The 19,250-nt window shown below is 55.8% G+C and overlaps 2 protein-coding genes across 5 annotated transcripts; both read left to right on the top strand.

Moving 5' to 3' along the window:
- Positions 1 to 211: 211 nt before the first annotated feature.
- LOC308245081 (protein C10) lies at positions 212 to 2,052 on the top strand. Of its 2 annotated transcripts, none has more exons than XM_080661790.1 (3): positions 212 to 592; positions 895 to 1,071; positions 1,822 to 2,052. In XM_080661790.1, the coding sequence occupies exons 1-3, from the start codon at positions 541 to 543 to the stop codon at positions 1,971 to 1,973; spliced, it is 381 nt and encodes a 126-aa protein (XP_080517916.1). In that variant the 5' UTR covers positions 212 to 540; the 3' UTR covers positions 1,974 to 2,052. The 2 variants fall into 2 exon arrangements, with proteins under 2 accessions (XP_080517916.1, XP_080517917.1); XM_080661791.1 differs by having other exon boundaries at positions 215 to 592; positions 1,721 to 2,052.
- A 322-nt stretch (positions 2,053 to 2,374) lies between these two features.
- PTPN6 (protein tyrosine phosphatase non-receptor type 6) lies at positions 2,375 to 18,816 on the top strand. 3 transcript variants are annotated; one of them, XM_080660063.1, is made up of 17 exons: positions 2,432 to 2,762; positions 7,509 to 7,682; positions 7,771 to 7,893; positions 8,115 to 8,309; positions 10,736 to 10,925; positions 11,086 to 11,202; positions 11,308 to 11,421; positions 11,574 to 11,670; positions 12,237 to 12,316; positions 12,515 to 12,664; positions 13,888 to 14,019; positions 14,128 to 14,282; positions 16,011 to 16,078; positions 16,178 to 16,329; positions 16,427 to 16,518; positions 16,917 to 17,058; positions 17,745 to 18,816. In XM_080660063.1, exons 2-16 carry the CDS (start codon positions 7,675 to 7,677, stop codon positions 17,029 to 17,031), a joined length of 1,788 nt encoding a protein of 595 aa, XP_080516189.1. In that variant the 5' UTR covers positions 2,432 to 2,762; positions 7,509 to 7,674; the 3' UTR covers positions 17,032 to 17,058; positions 17,745 to 18,816. The 3 variants fall into 3 exon arrangements, with proteins under 3 accessions (XP_080516188.1, XP_080516189.1, XP_080516190.1); XM_080660062.1 differs by lacking the exon at positions 7,509 to 7,682 and having other exon boundaries at positions 2,375 to 2,762; XM_080660064.1 differs by lacking the exon at positions 2,432 to 2,762 and having other exon boundaries at positions 7,526 to 7,682; positions 16,917 to 17,027; positions 17,745 to 17,967.
- The last annotated feature ends 434 nt before the right edge of the window (positions 18,817 to 19,250 follow it).

The following is a 19,250-nucleotide window of genomic DNA, read 5'->3' as shown; positions in this document are numbered from 1 at the left end:
CATCGATCTCATTTGCATACGCTCGTATCAAACGTTTGCAAACTCTAGAAATGCATACGAATAAGTCCTTTAAATACTGTTTTTCCTTGTAAAAGTTGCAGTGCGCCTTGTTGCTTGTACAGCAGTGGGAATTAGAAAAGTCCGCTCTGAGTCACCCTCACCAATATTGGAGTCCATGGGTCCTCCGCGTTCTCTCCAGGGCCCGCCCTGCAGTGCTTACAGCTCTTTTTGAATTTGTCCAGCAGGTCTTCCGGCACGTACCGGAAGGCCCTCCCCCAAAAAGCTAGTTGATGGTAACAATAGAACAACCTAAAATCCGGGCGAGCGCTGTTTTTGCTAATTGTTAGAGCGTCACACACACACACCTGATATTCCCAACTCCTGGGGGTTCAGTGGGGTGCTCTGGGGGACGCACGAGGGACTTCCGGCTGCGGCTGACACCTTCCCCCGCCCCCACTACCCCGGAGAACCGGTCTCGGAGACCTCCCTCTCCTCCGGACATTTCCCTAGTCTTGCCGTACGTGCTACTTCTATTGCACTATGGCGTCCGCCTCGGTCCAGGCTGCGGCCCTGAGCGCCGAACAGGCCAAGGGTGAGCAGCATAGCATCCTAGTTCCCGGGTGGGGGGTGGGGGGCTGCCTGCCGGAGGAGGGTGCCGGCGGAGGATAACAGCAAGATGTGCTTGCTCCGCCGGAAACTGGGCGCGGGGTACCATTCTCCTCCCTCCTCTGAGAGGGGTGCCCTAGAGCAAGGGATTCGGGGCCGTGTTTATCGGGTTACTACGGCTTCAGCCCACTAATTCCCTGTCCTCTCCCCTGCACTGCCGGCTGGGCCTGCTGGCCATGCTCCGATGCCTACCCCGGGACGCCGCCCTGGGTTGCATCCGCCACACAGTGGTCCTGGCCGAGGTGATCCAGGCGTTCTCGGCCCCCGAGAACGCCGTGCGCATGGACGAGGCTCGGGACAACGCGTGCAACGACATGGGCAAGATGCTGCAGTTCGTGCTGCCCGTGGCCACGCAGATTCAGCAGGAGGTCATCAAGGCCTATGGCTTCAGCTGCGACGGGGAAGGTGGGTCGGCAGGGGATGGGGTGGAGTTGGGGAGAAAGGTGCTGGATTCATTGTGTCCTCGAGCTGTCATCTCCCTTCTCGCCACACGGAGGCAGCCATAATCCGACTAATAGTATTGGCACTGAGAACCTCTGAAATGTGCCAGGTGAAGTCCTAAGTGCATTTTGTAGTTACTATTAATTATATTATTATTCCATTTTAAGATGAGGAAACATATTCTTATAGTTAACTAAGTGCCGGAGGGTCGTCACAGCAGAGCTGGATGGACCTGAATCCCGTTTTGAAAGCTTTTAGTCTGCATAATAGCAGCTTCCGCAGCCCCTCCAGGTGTTTCGGCTACTCTCTGTTTGAGGGTTGGAAGTTCAGTTTCTTTAATGAGATCATGGTATTCCCCAAGGGTGTTGACTGATTTAGGCCAGTTACCCCATAGCCCTCCTGTGTTGTGGTTATAGATATGGGGTCTTTCCTGGGTGTTCATACTTCGGATTCCTGTGACTAAATTGCTAAAATTGTTCACTTGAGAGGGAGAAGCACACTGCTTCGGGATATTTCCCTTTCCTGCATCCCAACTAGTTGTGCTCCGTGTAGACTAGAAAGTGGTTGATCCAAACCCCCAGGGCAGAGGCCTTTTATGTGCCTTGTTTTGCAGACAGCTACCTGGCGAGTGACTCATGCTCAAGTTACCCTCTCTTCGTCTTGAACTCCTCCATTCCCTGGGGATGTGGGTTGACCTCAGACCCCCCCTTGCAGGTGTCCTGAAGTTTGCCCGCTTGGTCAAGTCTTACGAAGCCCAGGATCCTGAGATTGCCAGCCTGTCGGGCAAGCTGAAGGCACTGTTCCTGCCGCCTATGACACTGCCACCCCACGGGCCTGCTTCAGGTGGCAGCGTAGCCGCCTCCTGAGAGTTGGCCTCCCCTGTGACATTGCCTGGGAAAGAAAGATCTCGGTGTCCCAGTGGATAATAAACATGCCTGTGATTTATTCTCAGCGTCATTCTTTTGTGACCTGACAAGCCCACCTCCTGGCCCCGGATTCCCTCTGCCATTTCAGTTGCTCATGTCCCTGTCCAGATCCTTCCTTTGCTCTTGCTGGGCCCAACCCTGCTCCAAGGCACGGTCGGAGGGTGGGCCGGCCCCTCAGCACCCTGAGTGGGTGGGCCTGCACAGGCAGTACCTCTGGTGAGGAATGGGGCTTTCTGGGCTTTTCCTGCCGGCCTCTTGGAGGCTGTAGACCAAAAACTTCCCTCATTGGCTGGTGTTCACTTGGCCAGGGTTACTTCCTGGTCCTTGCCCCCACCCGCCCTTCTGCGGTCCTGTCAGCTTGCGCTCCAGGTGGAGCTCCAGGTGGCTCCTCCCCTCCCAATGGAAGGAGGCCCTGGACAGGCAGGCAGGCACGCCCTGGACTCTCGACTTGACGGAGGCGTAGGGCTGGAGGAAAAAGCAGGCTGCCGTGGGTGGTCAGAGGCCAGCCCTTCCTCACCTGTCCCTTTTCTGGGGATCATTAGTGCAGGGGCTTGTTCCTGCGGGTACCATTGGCCTGGTGGACAGCATCGAGGAGGAAGTGGCTGAGTTCAGAGCATTCTTCTCCACCAGGTCTGGGCCACTACACTGCTGTGCCTTGGGCTCAGCCCTGCCCCTTGTGGCTCTCTGCCTGTGACTCCTCCATCCCTCTGGGGAGATGCTGTCCCATGGGTAAGTCTCCTGCTCCACCGGGGTGCTACAGTCTCCTGTTTGTTTGGAGGGAGGAGCAAGGTTCATGCTCACTTCTGACAGGTGTGACCATGAGTGCAATCTGTCACTGCTCCCTGCATCCTGTCTCTGCCCTCAAGTTTTGAGGAGCTCCAGGCTTATTCATGCTTCTGGGAGGACTCACCCCCTTTTCTGACACTTTTCCCTGACACATGTATTGATTCTCACCATTGCATTTCTCTCTCCATCCTCTGTTCGCCTGCTTTTGCTGTCTGCTTAAGTTAGACCTGTCCCCCTGGGTAGCCCACATCGCCTGAAACATAACGTGTCTGAAAGGCAAACCTGAGAAAGCTTGTCTTTGTTCCACTTTCTTTCAGTTCCTCTTCACTTCCCCTCCCCTGCATCATTCATACACAGATACATGGTGAGGTACTTTTTAAGGTTCTGGCAATAACTGTATCAGACAGGACGGACATGGTTCCTGCCCTCATAGAGCTTCATTTCAGTGGGAGGCAACAGACTACACCAAGAACCCAATTAATACGATAATTTCCGAAAGAAACAGCTTCATGTGCTAGCAGGTGACTGGGCTGCCGATGGCCTCACTGGCTGGAGGGGTCCAGGAGGGTTTTCCTGAGGAGGGGATGAGTGAGTCAGAGCCCCTGGGCAGAGGGACTGGTGAGGGAGAGGCCTTGCTGTGGGAACAATGACACTAGGACAGTGCCCGAAACAGGGTAAACTGGTGGGGAGGAAAGCAGGGCCCGGCAGGCCTGCTGGAGTTTGTGACCATGTACGTAGCGAAGACCTGCTTGGAGTGTTGGGGAGTAGGTAGGCTGGTCGCCCCCTTCTTTCCATTTGTGCTGCCTTCCCCAGTGCACACAGTTGTCACTGTCAGCCCCACGGACAGTCTTCTGGATAATCCCGTCCATGCTCCTACCACGATCATTTTCTTACCAGCTGGTTGGAAAGGCCTCTCCTGGTGCAGGTCCCTTCCCTGGTTCCTCAGCAGGCCTTGTAAGACTCTGCAACAGGCCCCAGCCTCTCAGAGCAGCTTTGCAGCAGGCACCCTGCTCTGCTCACACGCAGCCCTGCTCCAGTGGATTCTGGGCCTGCCACCGTGGTGCTGCCTCTGTGGGAGCACCGGCCCTCCAGTGTCCCCGCCTAGGGCCATGCCAGCACTACCTCCCCCCACATTCCACTGAAGTCTGCTTCCGAAGTGTGGCCATTGTGCAGGGAAGGACAAGCTCTGGTGTCAAATAACCTTGGTCTGTCCACCTTCTCATGAGCTAGTGACCTTGGGCAAGTTACTTAACGACTCTGAGCCTGTTTTTTATTCTAAAATTGAGCTAATAAGACCTAATAAATAGGGTTGACATGTGGGTTAATTTGTAATGTAAAAGCTGTTGGCACTAAAACCCTACTGCGTATCAGCTTTTTAAAATATATATATATATTTTTATTGATTTCAGAGAGGAAGGGGGAGAGAAATAGAAACATCAATGATGGCCTGGCCGGCATGGCTCAGTGGTTGAGCGTCGACCTATGAACCAGGAGGTCACAGTTCAATTCTGGTCAGGGCACATGCCTGGGTTGCAGGCTCAATCCCCAGTGTGGGGCGTGCAGGAGGCAGCCGATCAATGATTCTCTCTCATCATTGATGTTTCTATCTCTCTTTCTTTACCAGGTGCTGAGGAATGGGGAAGCTCAGTAATTTTCTAGGCATTTCACTTTGCTATTTAGACCCCTTATCTTTCTACTTCACCACTGATCTCTATCTCTACCTTTATCTCCCTGCTTCCCAAGTGAATACTTTTCTCTTCTGAAGCACTAGGCACTTATTTTGTAACTCTCAGCCTCCTCCAGCCTGTTTTCCTTCCTTAAAAAAGTGGGGGAAATAATCTCTACATCAGAAGGATATGTAAGGCCCAGCTGGGATTGTGTATGTGCAAGTGCTCTGAGGATACTGGAGCACTTATGCCAAGGTAAGGAAGGAGGTGATTCTTTATTTCCCTGTTAAAGGGACAGCAGAGACTGTACATCTTATCTTAGTGTCTGTCTTCTGGCTTGACACTTTCCAGAAAAAGTCCTTCCTCTTCCAAGGGTCAGGAGTTCCTGGGTGCCTAGCTAGTTTCTTCCCACCCAGTGGGTTTAAGCCCCAGAAGGAGAGTGGTCTGGGGCTGGGATACAGTGGGTGTTCAGTGCTGAGCATGGACCTGAAACTTTGAGTGTCCAGGTGGGTATTTGTACCAAACCAGATATGTGTGTAGATGGACATGGGCGATGAGGTGCATGTAGTGGGACTGTGTGCTTAGGTGGGTGATTTTGTGTGTGTGTGTGTGTGTGTGTGTGTGTGTGTGTGTGTGTCTGTATATGACAAGGGAGGGTATATGTGTAGGACCAGGAACTGGACTTGTGACCATGTACCTGCATAGGTTTTGGTGAGCTTGTTTATGGGACACGTACTCTGTGCGAGGCATTGTGCCAAGCTTTGAATATTTGGAGGTGAGCAAGACTGGTGGTGGACCCCTGTGGCGGAGCGGACTGTGAAGCCACTCTTCCTGCCCTCGCTGTGGGAGGGAGTTCATGGTCATTCAGTGTGGCTGTCCAAGGCTGAAGGGGAACCCGGCTGGGGAGCTCGGTTGGTTAGAGCGTCATCCCATAAGCCAAGATTGTGGGTTTGATTTCTAGTCAGGGCACATACAACAAGCAACCAATGAATGCATAAATAAGTGGAATGACAAATCAGTGTTTCTCTTTCTCTACCTCTCTCTTTCTAAAAAAAAATCAATTTAAAACATTTTTTAAAAGACCGAAGGGGGCCCTAGCTGGTTTGGCTCAGTTGATAGAGCGTCGGCCTGTGGACTGAAGGGTCCCAGGTTCGATTCCAGTCAAGGGCATGTACCTTGGTTGCGGGCACATCCCCAGTAAGGAGTGTGCAGGAGGCAGCTGATCGATGTTTCTCTCTCATCGATGTTTCTAACTCTCTATTCCTATCCCTTCCTCTCTGTAAAAAATCAATAAAATATATTTAAAAAATAAACAAAAGACTGAAGGGGTAGTCAGCGTCAGATCATGCAATAACCAGGCCAAGCAAGTTGCCCAGGGTACCAGAAGGAGGTGGAAAAAAAGCCCTTTTTTGGGGGGGAGGGGAGGAGGATTGATGTTTGATGTTTTAAAAAATGATATAGTAGCCCTAACCAGTTTGGCCCAGTGGATAGAGCGTCGACCTGCAGACTGAAAGGTCCCAGGTTTGATTCCGGTCAAGGGCATGTACCTTGGTTGCGGGCACATCCCCAGTGGGGAGTGTGCAGGAGGCAGCTGATCGATGTTTCTCTCTCATCGATGTTTCCAACTCTCTATCCTTCTCCCTCTCCCTTCCTCTCTGTAAAAAATCAATAAAATAAAAAAAAAATGATATAGTAGTCATCATAGAAAAACAGACTTTTGTTGGGCTTTAACACTTTGTTATTTTTTCCTTATTTTTTATTGAGGTTGGCACACATAATGTGCATGTCCGTAAGCATATAGCCTGATGAACATCAGCACACACCCATGTATACACCACCCAGATCAAGATGTAGAGCATTACCGGCAGCCAGAGCTTTCCTGGAAATTGCTACCTCCCAGTCAGTTTATTTTTATGAAGGTAACACATGCCCATGCTACAACTTTCTAAAAGGTTATAAGGGAGAGGTCAGCGTCCCTCCAGCCCTCCCCTCCAGCCACCCAGACTCCCCGCTAGGGGAAGCCACCAACATGAGTTTCTTGTCTATTCTTTGTTGGGCTTCTTTCCTCTCACTTTGGTTGGGTGGTGTTCGTGTGGAATCACACACAGAGAGCATCATACACTTTTAGTGTTTAGGGCCTCTCAAGGCCAACCGGCCCTGAGAATATCAGCCGTGGCAGGGACCTTGACCCCAGACAGGCCTCGGTCAGAGTCCTAAGCTCTGGCTGATTGAGACCAGACCCACTTGGCAAGAAGCTATGTCTATAGGGTGGTTGGACCAAAGGCGCCTGTCAACTCCGACCCTACCTGCCTCCTTGACTCCCACTCCCTCTCTCCCCCCATTCTGTTCCTGGCCTCCAACTACATGGTTAGGGCAGGGTAGGCGGCAAAGGCCTGGGGCAAGAAGTAGAAGAGGTGCAAGTTTCACAGGGGCCGTTCTATCCACCCCTCTGCCCCAGGGGCACCTCTGCAGATGGGTATGCTGGGAAGGCGAGGGCACCCTCCTTCGGAAGCATCTGCAGGTCTTCGCTGTTGGGGACTCGCGCCTTCCCGCTACAAGTTCCCTACACTCCCTGAGCCTCGGGTCCCTTGTCTGTAAAATGGGCATAAACACAGTACCTGCTTCACAGGGCTATTGTGAGGAGCAAATCAGGCGAGCGTCTTAAAGGACCTTATAGCACAATGAGCGGCACACGGCATGATTCCATGACATGGCAGTGATCACTGTGGCCATTCATTATATTAGCTCGGAACAGGGAAGGCAGTGTGGAAGCAGCTGGGAGGAGGAAGAGATGGCGTGTGACTGTGGGTTCGCATGTATGAAGCATGATCTTCTCCGGGAGGGTGCAAGGCGTACATGTGTCCTTATTTGTGGAATGCCATGCTCCGAAGGCCTTTGATGGCAGACATGTGGAAAGTGGGCCCTAACCCCACCCCCACTGCCACCGTCTCTGCTAAAATGAGAAGTACAGTGAGTTCCCCCAATGGGGCCTCGCCCCTTCCTGTCCCCGCCCTGTCGGCAGCCCTAGGCCATTGGAGTGACAGCCCCAGAACCAGGACCGCAGGGGTGGCGAGGCGGCCTCGGTGCTGAGGGCCGCGATTGAGGCTTAGCCCTAGCGGTCTCCGCTTGCCCGGACTCCCGGCACTACCTCGTTCCCTGCACCCGCTTCCTCTTGGGGAGCCCCCAGGATGGTGAGGTAAGGGCCTGGGACCCATGGTAGGCAGGAGGCATGGGAGCCCCGGAGCCCATGCGACCTCTTCTCACCGCCCTCCTGGGCCTCCCAGGTGGTTTCACCGAGACCTCAGTGGGCTGGATGCAGAGACCCTGCTCAAGGGCCGAGGTGTCCATGGGAGTTTCCTGGCTCGGCCTAGTCGCAAGAACCAGGGTGACTTCTCCCTTTCTGTCAGGTAGGTGGCCCTCAACTCCACCCAGGACCAGAATTTCGGCAGTTCATTCCTGATTCCCTCATGGTAGTGCCCACTCCCCAGCCCCCAGCCCAGCGTGTCCCTGTCCCTGTCTGTGTCCACCCCATCCTGTGTGTGTCCCATTCTTAGGACCTCAGCCTATCCCCCACCTGTCCCCACCTCTCCTCCTGCACCCACTGGCCTTACCGCCTGGTGTCCTGCAGGGTCGGGGATCAGGTGACCCATATTCGGATTCAGAACTCAGGGGATTTCTACGACCTGTATGGAGGGGAGAAGTTTGCGACACTGACGGAGCTGGTGGAGTACTACACGCAGCAGCACGGCGTCTTACAGGACCGTGATGGCACCATCATCCACCTCAAGTACCCGCTTAACTGCTCTGACCCTACCAGTGAGAGGTGAGGGGCTTTGCTTCCGCCCCTAGCTGGCATTGTCTTCCCTATCCCGGCTCCCTACCAGGGCTCTGTGGCCCTCTTTCTTCCATGTGACCCTAGGGCTGTGTCTCAGGGGATTAACCCCTTACCCCTTTCCATCTACCCCTGAGGAAGCAAGAGGTCACCTCACCCTTCAGGGTCCCTGTCGACCGGCAACCCAGGCCGCCCTGGTGACAGAGAGTCCGCTCCTTGTGGCCAGCTTTGTTGTTAGAAAGCTCTTCTTCCTTCTATGGAACTGAATCTGACTTCCTGTAACTATTCCCTCCTTCTGGACAGGTTAATACAGTGAGAGGTGGAGAAGGAGCAGGGATTAAGGTCTATGAGGACACTTAATGCGTTATCTCAGCAGACCGGCAGGAATGGGTCTGCCTCTTGGGGCTGGTAGGGCATCACTGTGTGATGCGGTCATGTGTGTAAGGGCCCAGGACTGGGCCCAGGGTAATACTCAAGCCATTTCCCTTCCATCCCTTTGGCTCCAAAGCTGTGGCTGCAGAGTTGGCCTGGCCATTCTTCAGGTGGTCTCCCTAAAGCTTGGGTGAGAGGTGGGGGCACCTGAACACTCAATATCACAGGAGACTCATGCAGCCACATCTCAATGACAGCTCCTGTTAAGGCGAAGGTTGTTTTTTTCCCCATACTCCTGTGGCCAAGCCAATTTGCCCTTGTACTGTGTTTGTGTATTGATTGTTGTCATGATTCTGAACCTTGATTCTGTCCATTTTCAGTGCTTCTGAGATGCATGCCTCCCACCTTGCATCAGTATTTTTGTTCAAGTGATTAAGACTTAGAAGTGGATGAGGTGAGGTGAAGGCCCCATGCCCCACCATGACTCTCTCCAGTCCACATGAAGCCATTGATCACTTCTTTTGAAGCCATGCCTTCTAGGAGTGAAGCCTCAGCATTGATGACCTCGTACTTTCTCACCCTTTTCCTAGGTCCCATCGGTAACACACCTGGGGATTTGTCACCCAGACCCGCTGAACTCATGTCCTCTTTCGGCCCTTGCCCACAGCCAGGCTCTTGCAGTAGGAGAATGGGGTTACCAGACCATAGAGAAGCAGCAGGTTGGGTACTGAGCTGGGAGAGGGTCGGAGGGGCTGAGCAGACCCCCTGGGGAGGAGGCTGAGGCCTGGGTTCACATCGCTTAGGAGAAACAGGAGGAGAATAGAGCTGGGGCTGGGGGTGGTCAAGACCAGGGAAGCTGACTCTAAGAGGCCCTTTTGGTTACCTACGCCTGGACACTCTGGGCTCACCCCTGACCTTGGAAGTGTGTGTGGGAGGCTTTCTTCAGACCTCTGTGTCCCTGCAGCGACTGCTGCTGCCCCTCCCCTCCACAGGAATTTGCATTTGTCCCCTTGATGGCTAGCTCTGTGCCTGTGGTCAGCCTGACATTTGCATGGAAACTTCCTCATCCTGGGGCCTGGGGGAAGAGGGTTAGCCCCCTCCTCATTGCCCTGGGGCTCTGGCCTGTCCCTGAGGAGCAGGATGGGGTAGCCCAGGGGGCTCCTGGATAGGCCAGGAGACTCTGAAGGCCTTTGAGCTGTGGTCGTCTCTGGGCTGGAGTGAGATGCCCTCTTCCCCACCCCCCATCCTTGCGGTTGGAAAATGCCCCCCCTCCCGAGGTCCCTGGGCTGAGGAAACCTCACAACCTCACTTCTCACTCTCTCCCCAGAAGGAGTTTTGTGTTTTTTCCATCACGTGGTTTCCTGTGGGGCTGGGCATCGTGGGGCTACAGTTTCCTCCTGGGAAGGGGGTGTGCTTCGGGGAAAGGTCCTAGTTCTGCTTTCTGCCCCTTTGAGCCCCTCTGAACCTCAGCCTCTTCCTCCCAGGCATCATCCTGGGCACCTCAGAGCCCCCTAAACCACTCTCCCCAGATGGTTGTCCATCTTTCCTGCCTCCCTGGAGGAGTTCTTTCCATCAGGCCTCCCTGGTGACTTCCGTCTCTCCCATCATGGCTCTCTGTGGTTTGACCTTTGTCTGCATTCCTCTTGGTCGCCGTCCTCTTTCCCTAGCCTAGCCCCGTCTTTCATGGGGACCCTTCCTGGGTTTCTCCCCTCCAAATATTCTGGATAGGGCCTGCCTTTCTGCCTTTGTCTGAAACTTCCAGAGGTGGACCTGATTAGCACTCCTGAGGTTTGCTTCTTATCAGCAAGGGCCTTGGGCCAGTGTGCAATCGACAACCTCAGTTTCCTCATCTGTAAAACGGGGATGGTACCTGCCTCTTTGTGTTTTGTGAGCAACAGACCTAAATATGGTGGTGGGCTTGGAAGCATCTAGCACAGTGCCTGGCACATCACAGATACTGTTTCCCTGTCCCTCCCTGTGAGCCTCTCTGCTCAGTGACTGCCCCTTGGCCCAGGACTCATCTTCCCCGATGCTGCCTTTTCTAGGTGGTACCATGGCCACATGTCTGGGGGGCAGGCGGAGACACTGCTGCAGGCCAAGGGTGAGCCCTGGACATTCCTTGTGCGTGAGAGTCTCAGCCAGCCAGGAGATTTTGTGCTGTCCGTGCTCAACGACCAGCCCAAAGCTGGCCCAGGCTCCCCGCTCAGAGTCACCCATATCAAGGTCATGTGTGAGGTAAGGCAGCCTGGCAGCGGGGGAGCATCTTGCTGGGGCTCCCATCTGTGCTCACAGCGTGGGCGGTGGGGAGAGTCAGCCAGGCTTCCGGCCAAGGCTGGGGGTAGAGGGAGCGGGGGAGACTTGGGCCTGTGGGGTGGCCTGACTTGGTATCCCTCAGGGTGGACGCTACACGGTGGGTGGTTCAGAGACCTTCGACAGCCTCACGGACCTGGTGGAACATTTCAAGAAGACAGGGATTGAGGAGGCCTCGGGCGCCTTTGTCTACCTGCGGCAGGTGAGGCGTGGGTCTGGTTGCCTCCGTCCTCCCCCTGTGCAGTCCGCAGCCTCCCTAGCTTCTGAGATCTGGAAGTCACTGACTTCTCGCCCTCGCCCACCCCAGCCATACTACGCCACGCGGGTGAATGCGGCTGACATTGAGAACCGGGTCTTGGAACTGAACAAGAAGCAGCAGTCGGAGAACACAGCCAAGGCTGGATTCTGGGAGGAGTTTGAGGTGCAAGATGGGGACCATGAGGGTGACCAGCATGGGGTGCCAGGCAGACCCCACTCTCTCTCTCCATACCTGATACTGATCTGCCCCCTGCTAGCTTCCGCCATGAATGCCCCTCTTGGGGCTGGCACTCCATTGCCCTTCTTGCCCCTCAGAGTCTGCAAAAGCAGGAGGTGAAGAACCTGCACGAGCGGCTGGAAGGGCAGCGGCCGGAAAACAAGAGCAAGAACCGTTACAAGAACATTCTCCCATGTGAGCACCCTCAAGGCTTCCACCCCGCCCCTCTCTCCCATGCCTCCCCCCGTCCATGGCCTTCATCCCTCCCCCTCCCCCCATGGCCTCCACCCCCCATGGCCTCCACTCCCCCTCCATGGCCTCCAGACCTCCCTTTCCCCCCATGGCCTCCCCCCTCCCCCCATGGCCTCCATCCCTCCCCCTCCCCCCATGGCCTCCATCCTTCCCCCTCCCAAGCAGCATCCACCCAGGAGATTCTCCTTCCCTCAGCCAACCTCCCCCATCTCCTAGGGTCCCTACCCCCAACTCAGGGAGGATCCACCTCCCACCCACACAACAGAACCTCCCCTCCTTCAAAAAGCCTCTAATCCTCCCGAGCCTCCCACACCCACCACCCTCTCCACTCTCCTTCCTTTGAAACCTCCACTCCCACGCATGCAGCTGCCCTGCCCACTCTCAGTGCTCCGAGAGCCTCATGGCTTCTCAGACAAGAATGGCCTGTGAGCTTAGGAAGGGTCTGATGCCGGGGCTGGTGAGTTCCTGCTGACCCGGACCCTTCTTGCTTCCTCTCTGCTCACTCTCAGTCGACCACAGCCGAGTGATCCTGCAGGGACGTGACAGTAACATCCCTGGGTCCGACTACATCAACGCCAACTACATCAAGGTCTGTGTTGCCCACCAGTCATATAGGAGGAGAGGCTAGGCCTGGGAATTCCCCATCTCAGGGAGGGACCAGGTCCAGAGACACATGGGCAAAGCCAAAGCTGACGACTCATGTGGGTGAGGGTGGGGGGGACGAAGGGCATGTCCCCGGCCAAGAGGCTCACGGTCCCGGTGTATGTCTCTCTGCCCTCGCATCCAGAACCAGCTGCTAGGCCCCGATGAGAACTCTAAGACCTACATCGCCAGCCAGGGCTGCCTGGACGCCACCGTCAACGACTTCTGGCAGATGACATGGCAGGAGAACTCCCGTGTCATTGTCATGACCACCCGAGAAGTGGAGAAAGGCCGGGTAGGGCCGAACCCCTCGCCACCCCCTGGTCCCCACATCCCCTCCCTGGTACTCATTGTCCACCACCATTAAACCAAAGAATGCCAGGGCAGAAAGGCACCTCAGAGGGCAAGGGTCCAACCCTTGTTAGGAAACTGAGGCACAGAGACAAAGTCTTGGGTGCACCCTGACTCCCCAGATCTCTGCTTCCAGCCTTGGGCTCTCCTGACCACCAGACACAGGTTTTATTTATTTATTTTTAAAATATATTTTTATTGATTTCAGAGAGGATGAAAGAGGAAGAGAGAGATATAGAAACATCAATGATGAGAGAGAATGATTGGCTGCCTCCTGCATGCCTCCACTGGGGATGGAGCCTGCAACCCAGACATGTGTGCCCTGACTGGGATTTGAACCGTGACCTCCTGGTTCATAGGTTGAAGCTCAACCACTTAGCCATGCTGGCCGGGCCAGACAGAGGTTTTAAATGGGCCTTCTGCCTTAAAGTGTCCAGAAGGAAACATTCCGCCTGCCCCTCCCCCTCTTGCCCCCATCCAGGCAAGAGCCTCTCTTGTCGCCTCTGCCTCATAAATCTCTCTGGAATCAGCCCCTCCCTCTCACCTGCACAGAACCTCTGTACTGGAGCCTAAGTGATCCTGTCTAAATTGTGAACTGTTGCCTTCAGGATAGTCACACTCTAAGACCTGGCGGTCAGGGCTTCTCCCTGACACCCACTGCCTCCAATGGGCCAGGCCCTTTCAGGTTTCTGTGCCTTTGCACAAGCTCATTTGCTGCTAGGAAGCGACTTCCTCTCTCCACACTATCTCTGCCTGACAGACTCCTCACGTGTGAAGACCCAGTCCAAACGCTGCCTCCTCTGTGAAGCCGTTTCTGATTTCCTCCTTAACGTAGAGGAGAATTAGGCTCGCCCTCCACCTTGCTCCATGTTTTCCCGTCCACCTGTGTCTGTGAGCTCCAGGAGGCCCCGAGGTGCAGACTGCATCTTATTTGTATTTGTAACGCCTGCCTTGCTTGCACAGCGGATGTGTACTGAAGGACTTGTCAGGTGGCTGGGCAGGACTCAGCCCTGGATCCTAAGGCTCTAACTCTTGGCCAGTCCATCCATTCCTCTAAGCGATGTTGACTGGGCCGGCACCAGGACTCAGGACCTCGAGCAGGGCCTAGAGCACCTTGTGTCATGCTTGCTTCCGCGCCTCACGCTCTGCCTCCGCCTTCCCTTCTAGAACAAATGTGTCCCATATTGGCCAGAGGTGGGCACTCAGCGTGTGTACGGATCCTACATGGTGACCAACTGTGGGGAACATGACACAGCTGAGTACAAACTCCGCACCTTACAGATCTCCCCACTGGACAATGTGAGTGTCCCCCACCCTTGCCGCCTCTTGGGCCCTCCTTGTCTGGTTGGGAGCGGGATGGAGCCATGGGCGGGAGCAGGGGGCACTGACTCCATGTACTGGGTCCAGGAGAACCTGGTGCGGGACATCTGGCACTACCAGTACCTGAGCTGGCCTGACCATGGGGTCCCAAGTGAGCCTGGGGGCGTCCTCAGCTTCCTGGACCAGATCAATCAGCAGCAGGAAAGGCTGCCTCATGCAGGGCCCATCATCGTGCACTGCAGGTGAGAATGATGATAAAGACATTAGTAGTAGCTGGCAGGTAAGTACTGCTGAGGCCACGCACTATTGTAAGCAATTTACGGATGAATCAGCCTCTTCTGGGTTCCCTGATGGCTGCAGATCCATGGGTGGAACTTAGCTTGCACCAACCCCACTGTCGGACCCTGCGCCAGGGAGTGGCTTTCTCAGAGCCCCCTGGGTGTACCATTTTCTCCCACGCTGCCAGAGACAGATGAAGACACAGGCCCAGCCCCTTGGCAACTCACCCTGGTCAGGGCAGAGCCTAGACGGGCACTCACAAGAGCCCTCGGTCCCCATCACGGTTTTCTGGCATTGGCCCATTCAGCCCGTTTCTTCTTGGCACCAACACCCTCCATGTGGGGCAGTGTGGCTCCCCATCCCTTCTCTTTTTCCACCTGTAGCTCTGCGGGGGGCGCGGGGGGGGGGGCTTCTTCATTGCTGCTCCACTCTCCCCTTCCCAGCCAGTGCCCACAACTTGGCTCCAGAGTGTGTAGGGACAGTGATGCCAGGAGGGGCACATGCATCGCTAGCTCCAGTGGAGACCCTCATGTTCATGATCAGGAGAGCCCATTCCTGTGGGGAGGCAGGGGTTCAGTGAGGAGGTCTGAGGGCAGAGTCCTGCAGGTAGGCTGTCCCAGCCAGCCTGGCCCGGCGGATGGGGCAGTGGGCACAGGGTCCAGGGTGGCTGGTTTAAATTCCAGCTCCTCTACTCACTGGCTGGGTGACCTTGGACACATTGCTTCACTTCTGTGACCCTCAGATTCTCAACTGTAAACTCAGGATCTCACAGGGCTGTGGGCTGTTGTGAGGATTAAATGAGAACCTATCACTGTGTCTGGAATACAGTAAACGCTCAAGAAATGGGAGCTGTCTGGATCTAGGGAGTAGAAGCCTGCTCTGTGCTCTCTCCCGGCTTCCTGTGAGCCGGGCCTAAGGCCTGACTCCTGCCCGCCTGCAGCTGCGTTTCCTGGGCAGGGCTGGGAGGCCTGGATCTGGAGGTGCCTGCCCTGCCCCGCCCCGCCCCAATGCTCTGCTTCCAGAGGCTGCTCTGCATCCATCACCAGGAACGACCCTCCCGCTGCCTGCCACCCCCCCCCCCCCACAAGTTCTTGAAATCCCCATGGTCTTTATTTAGACGGTACAGGAAGGAAGTGGGTGAAGGGGGTTTATTTTTTGACAATCTGGGTTTGAAATTAGTGAGACTCAGGGCACCAGCCTGACAGGCCCAGTGAAGGGGCAGGACGAGGGACATGCGGGGCCCTGAGGTTCTCAGGCCCTGTTTGCCCAAGGGTGGAGGCAGAAGGTGGGGGGGGGGTGGTGGCGGGAAGGGAGCTTCCTGCTGCATTGCTCCTCCATGTCTCCTGTGCGCCCTGCACCCCACTGTCTGAGGGCTGCTCTTTTCCTGCCATCAGCTCTGAAGAAAAAGGGAAATGAAGCCCTGAAGAAAGGAGCTCCAAATATAACCTCTGAAGGGAGAAGGGGAAGGCCTCCCTCAGGCCAAGGGTTTGGGAGAAGGTCAGGGGAGTGGGCAGGACGGTGGTGGGACGGGGGATCTTGGATCTTCTGGGGTGGGCAGCAGCCACTGGCAAGAAATGAGTCAAGGCAGGGGGTGGAGGAAGTGGGAAGAGAAGGATGGCTGGCACTGAGCTCTGGGCCCTTTCCTGGGGAGGTGTGGCCCTGGCCTCTGATGGCGCCCCTTCTCTCCCCAGTGCGGGCATCGGCCGCACGGGCACCATCATCGTCATTGACATGCTCATGGAGAGCATCACCACCAAAGGTGAGGCTGCCGCGGGGAACGCAGCGGGGAGGGTGGGTGAGCCGTTCCTTGGTGTCCCTCTCCACCTGGGCCTGAGGTCCAACCGCCATCCCTGCTCAGGCCTGGACTGTGACATTGACATCCAGAAGACGATCCAGATGGTGCGGGCCCAGCGCTCGGGCATGGTGCAGACGGAGGCACAGTACAAGTTCATCTACGTGGCCATCGCCCAGTTCATTGAAACCACCAAGAAGAAGCTAGAGGTCATGCAGGTGCGTGCCCAGCAGGGCCTGGGGGGGCTGAGGAGGGCCGTGGGCATCACCTGGTCCTGCTGAGACCACAGCCCTCCCACCACACTTTTGCCTACAGTCCCAGAAGGGCCAGGAGTCCGAGTACGGGAACATCTCCTACCCCCCAGCCATGAAGAACACCCATGCCCAGGCCTTTCGAACCTCCTCCAAGTGAGTGACCCCTCCCTGCCTGCCTGCCACCTCCCAGCATGCTCATGTGTCTCCTCCCCAGCTTGACCCGCCCTTTCCAGAGAGCACAAGTGCTGCTGTTGAGGAGACCTGGGTTCAAGTTCAAGCTCTTTTCTTACTACCTGTGCTTCGTGTTTCCTGCGTGCTCTCTGCGTGGGGCCTGTGCTAGGTGCGGGTAGTGTACTAGTGTATGAGACGCAGCCTCTGCCCCAAGGAGCTCCCATTCTAGTGTAAGGACAGTGACCAGGTCTCCTCACTTTCCTGGCCTCAGTTTACTTGGCTGTGAGGTAGAGGGACCAGAGGCGGCTGCTGGTGCTGGGTAACCCTGCACTGTCTCCTGACCTGCGCCAACTGCCCACACTTGCCCACCCCACCTGCAGGCACAAGGAGGATGTGTATGAGAATCTGCACAGTAAGAGCAAGAAGGAGGAGAAGGTGAAGAAGCAGCGGTCAGCAGACAAGGACAAGAGCAAGGGCTCCCTCAAGAAGAAGTGAGCTGGGCACCATCCTGAGGTGGCCACGGTACGGCCCCTCTGCTCAGGGCTGCCCTGTCCCCAGTGTCCCCTGGCCCCTCTGCTCAGGGCTGCCCTGCCCCAGGGTCCCCTGGCCCCTCTGCTCAGGGCTGCCCTGTCCCCAGTGTCCCCTGGCCCCTCTGCTCAGGGCTGCCCTGCCCCAGGGTCCCCTGGCCCCTCTGCTCAGAGCTCTTTCCTGCCCTGCCCCAGGGTCCCCTGGCCTCTCTCTCAGGGCTGCCCTGTCCCCAGGGTCCCTTGGCCCCTCTGCTCAGGGCTGCCCTGTCCCCAGTGTCCCCTGGCCCCTCTGCTCAGGGCTGCCCTGTCCCAGGGTCCCCTGGCCCCTCTGCTCAGGGCTGCCCTGTCCCCAGTGTCCCCTGGCCCCTCTGCTCAGGGCTGCCCTGTCCCAGGGTCCCCTGGCCCCTCTGCTCAGGGCTGCCCTGTCCCAGGGTCCCCTGGCCCCTCTGCTCAGGGCTGCCCTGTCCCCAGGGTCCCCTGGCCCCTCTGCTCAGGGCTGCCCTGTCCCCAGTGTCCCCTGGCCCCTCTGCTCAGGGCTCTTCCCTGCCCTGCCCCAGTGTCCTCTGGATCTGGTGCTCACCCTGGATGGATGACAGGCTCAGCCGTCCTAGACCTGCTCTTGTCCCCCTTCCTCAGGTTCCAGCCACCCCCCTTAACTCCCTTCCTCCCTTCTCTCTGCAGCCTCAGCCCTGTTCCTTTAGAGAAGCCTCCAGAGAACGCCAGCAGCCTGAACCTAGGAGCTGCCCGCCCAACTCCATTGTAATTTAAACGGTCCTGTTACCACCTCCTCTCCCAGACCCTGTAAATAGCCCAGCAAGGCTCCAGGCGGGCCAGACCCTTCTACACTGTAAATAAAGCCCCTAGGATCACTGTGTTTGGGTCTCTAACTATGCTGCCTGGTGGGAAGGGCAGGAGGGGGTGAAGAGGGAGGTGGCCAGGGAGAGATGTGTGTGTGAGTGAAAGCTCCACCTTTACAGTCAGACAGACCTGGTTCTGGACTCTGCCTAACACACTAGGAGTGTGACCGTGGCCCAGGTTCCCCAGGCTCTTTCCTGGAAAGTGGAGGATGATCCTAACAGGCTGGCTGTGAAGATCATTGAGATAAGGCATGATGATTGCAAGGGCAACAATAATGTTACACGCTTGCCATGTGTCAGGCACTGTTTACTTTTTTTTTTTAATCCTCACCCAAGGATATTTTTTCATTGATATTTAGGGAGAGTGTAAGAGAGAGGAAAAGACAGAAATATCGATGTGAGAGAAACACATCGAATGGTTGCCTTCTGCACGTTCCCCGACCAGGGCCCGGGCCGGGGAGGAGCCTGCAACCGAGGTACATGCCCTTGACCGGAATCGAACCCGGGACCCTTTGGTCCACAGGCCGATGCTCTATCCACTGGGTCAAACCGGCCAGAGCAGCATTGTTTACTTTTATTTATTTGTTTTACATAAGAGTTTATTTGAGCCAAACTGACCACATATGCCAGGGAGCAAGATTAATGCTCCTTGCTGCCAGGCACTGTTTAAAAGACTACATGTATTCGCTGGCTGGTGTGGCTCAGTTGGTTGAGCATCATCCTGTGCAGCAAAAGGTCACCTTGTCAGGGCACTTACCCAGGTTTCAGGTTTGATCCCCGGTCAGAGTGCATACAGGAGGCAACTGAACGATGTTTCTCTCTCTCTTTCTCTCCCTCTCCCTTCCATTCTCTCTAAAAAGTGTCAATAAAAACATTAAAAAAAAACTGCATGTTTTAATTCAGTCTGGGTATCTATCATTCCCATTTTACAGTGGGGGAAACTGAGGCACAGAAAGATTAATAACTTGCTCAAGGTCACTACTGAGCAGTGAAGCTAAGATTTTACCTCAGGCTGTCACGTCGTCCCAGAACCCACACGCCAGGGGCGGTGGTGGCAACCACACACTTCTGGTGCTGACTTTGAGGTCCAAGAGCTAAGAAAATACATAGAGGCCAGGAAGCTCAGGACCAGGACTGCCCTGGTTTCCCCTCCCCTCTCTGGGCTCCCGGTGGCCCCACCCCCCGCCCCGCCGTTCCTCCCTCCATGGGGCCGCTGCTGCCCTTGTGCTCCTGATTCATTTTATTTTTGTCCTCTCTTCCTTTCCCTGTGTCCAGAGTGGGCTGCCAGCGATTCCTTCTTTGTGTTACGGCTTTTACTTAACTCCTGGGG

Source organism: Plecotus auritus, assembly GCF_963455305.1.
Source record: "Plecotus auritus genome assembly, chromosome: 3".
Taxonomy (NCBI): domain Eukaryota; kingdom Metazoa; phylum Chordata; class Mammalia; order Chiroptera; family Vespertilionidae; genus Plecotus; species Plecotus auritus.
This window is presented reverse-complemented; position numbering and strand designations above follow the sequence as displayed.

Excerpts from the sequence above, each read along its gene's own strand:
- LOC308245081 (XM_080661790.1), top strand. The coding sequence starts at position 541 with ATGGCGTCCGCCTCGGTCCAGGCTGCGGCCCTGAGCGCCGAACAGGCC. Across the intron at positions 593-894 it reads GAGCGCCGAACAGGCCAAGG|TGGTCCTGGCCGAGGTGATC; the intron begins GTGAGCAGCATA and ends TCCGCCACACAG. Across the intron at positions 1,072-1,821 it reads CTTCAGCTGCGACGGGGAAG|GTGTCCTGAAGTTTGCCCGC; the intron begins GTGGGTCGGCAG and ends CCCCCCTTGCAG.
- PTPN6 (XM_080660064.1), top strand. Across the intron at positions 11,422-11,573 it reads GATTCTGGGAGGAGTTTGAG|AGTCTGCAAAAGCAGGAGGT; the intron begins GTGCAAGATGGG and ends CTTGCCCCTCAG. Across the intron at positions 16,079-16,177 it reads GGAGAGCATCACCACCAAAG|GCCTGGACTGTGACATTGAC; the intron begins GTGAGGCTGCCG and ends ATCCCTGCTCAG.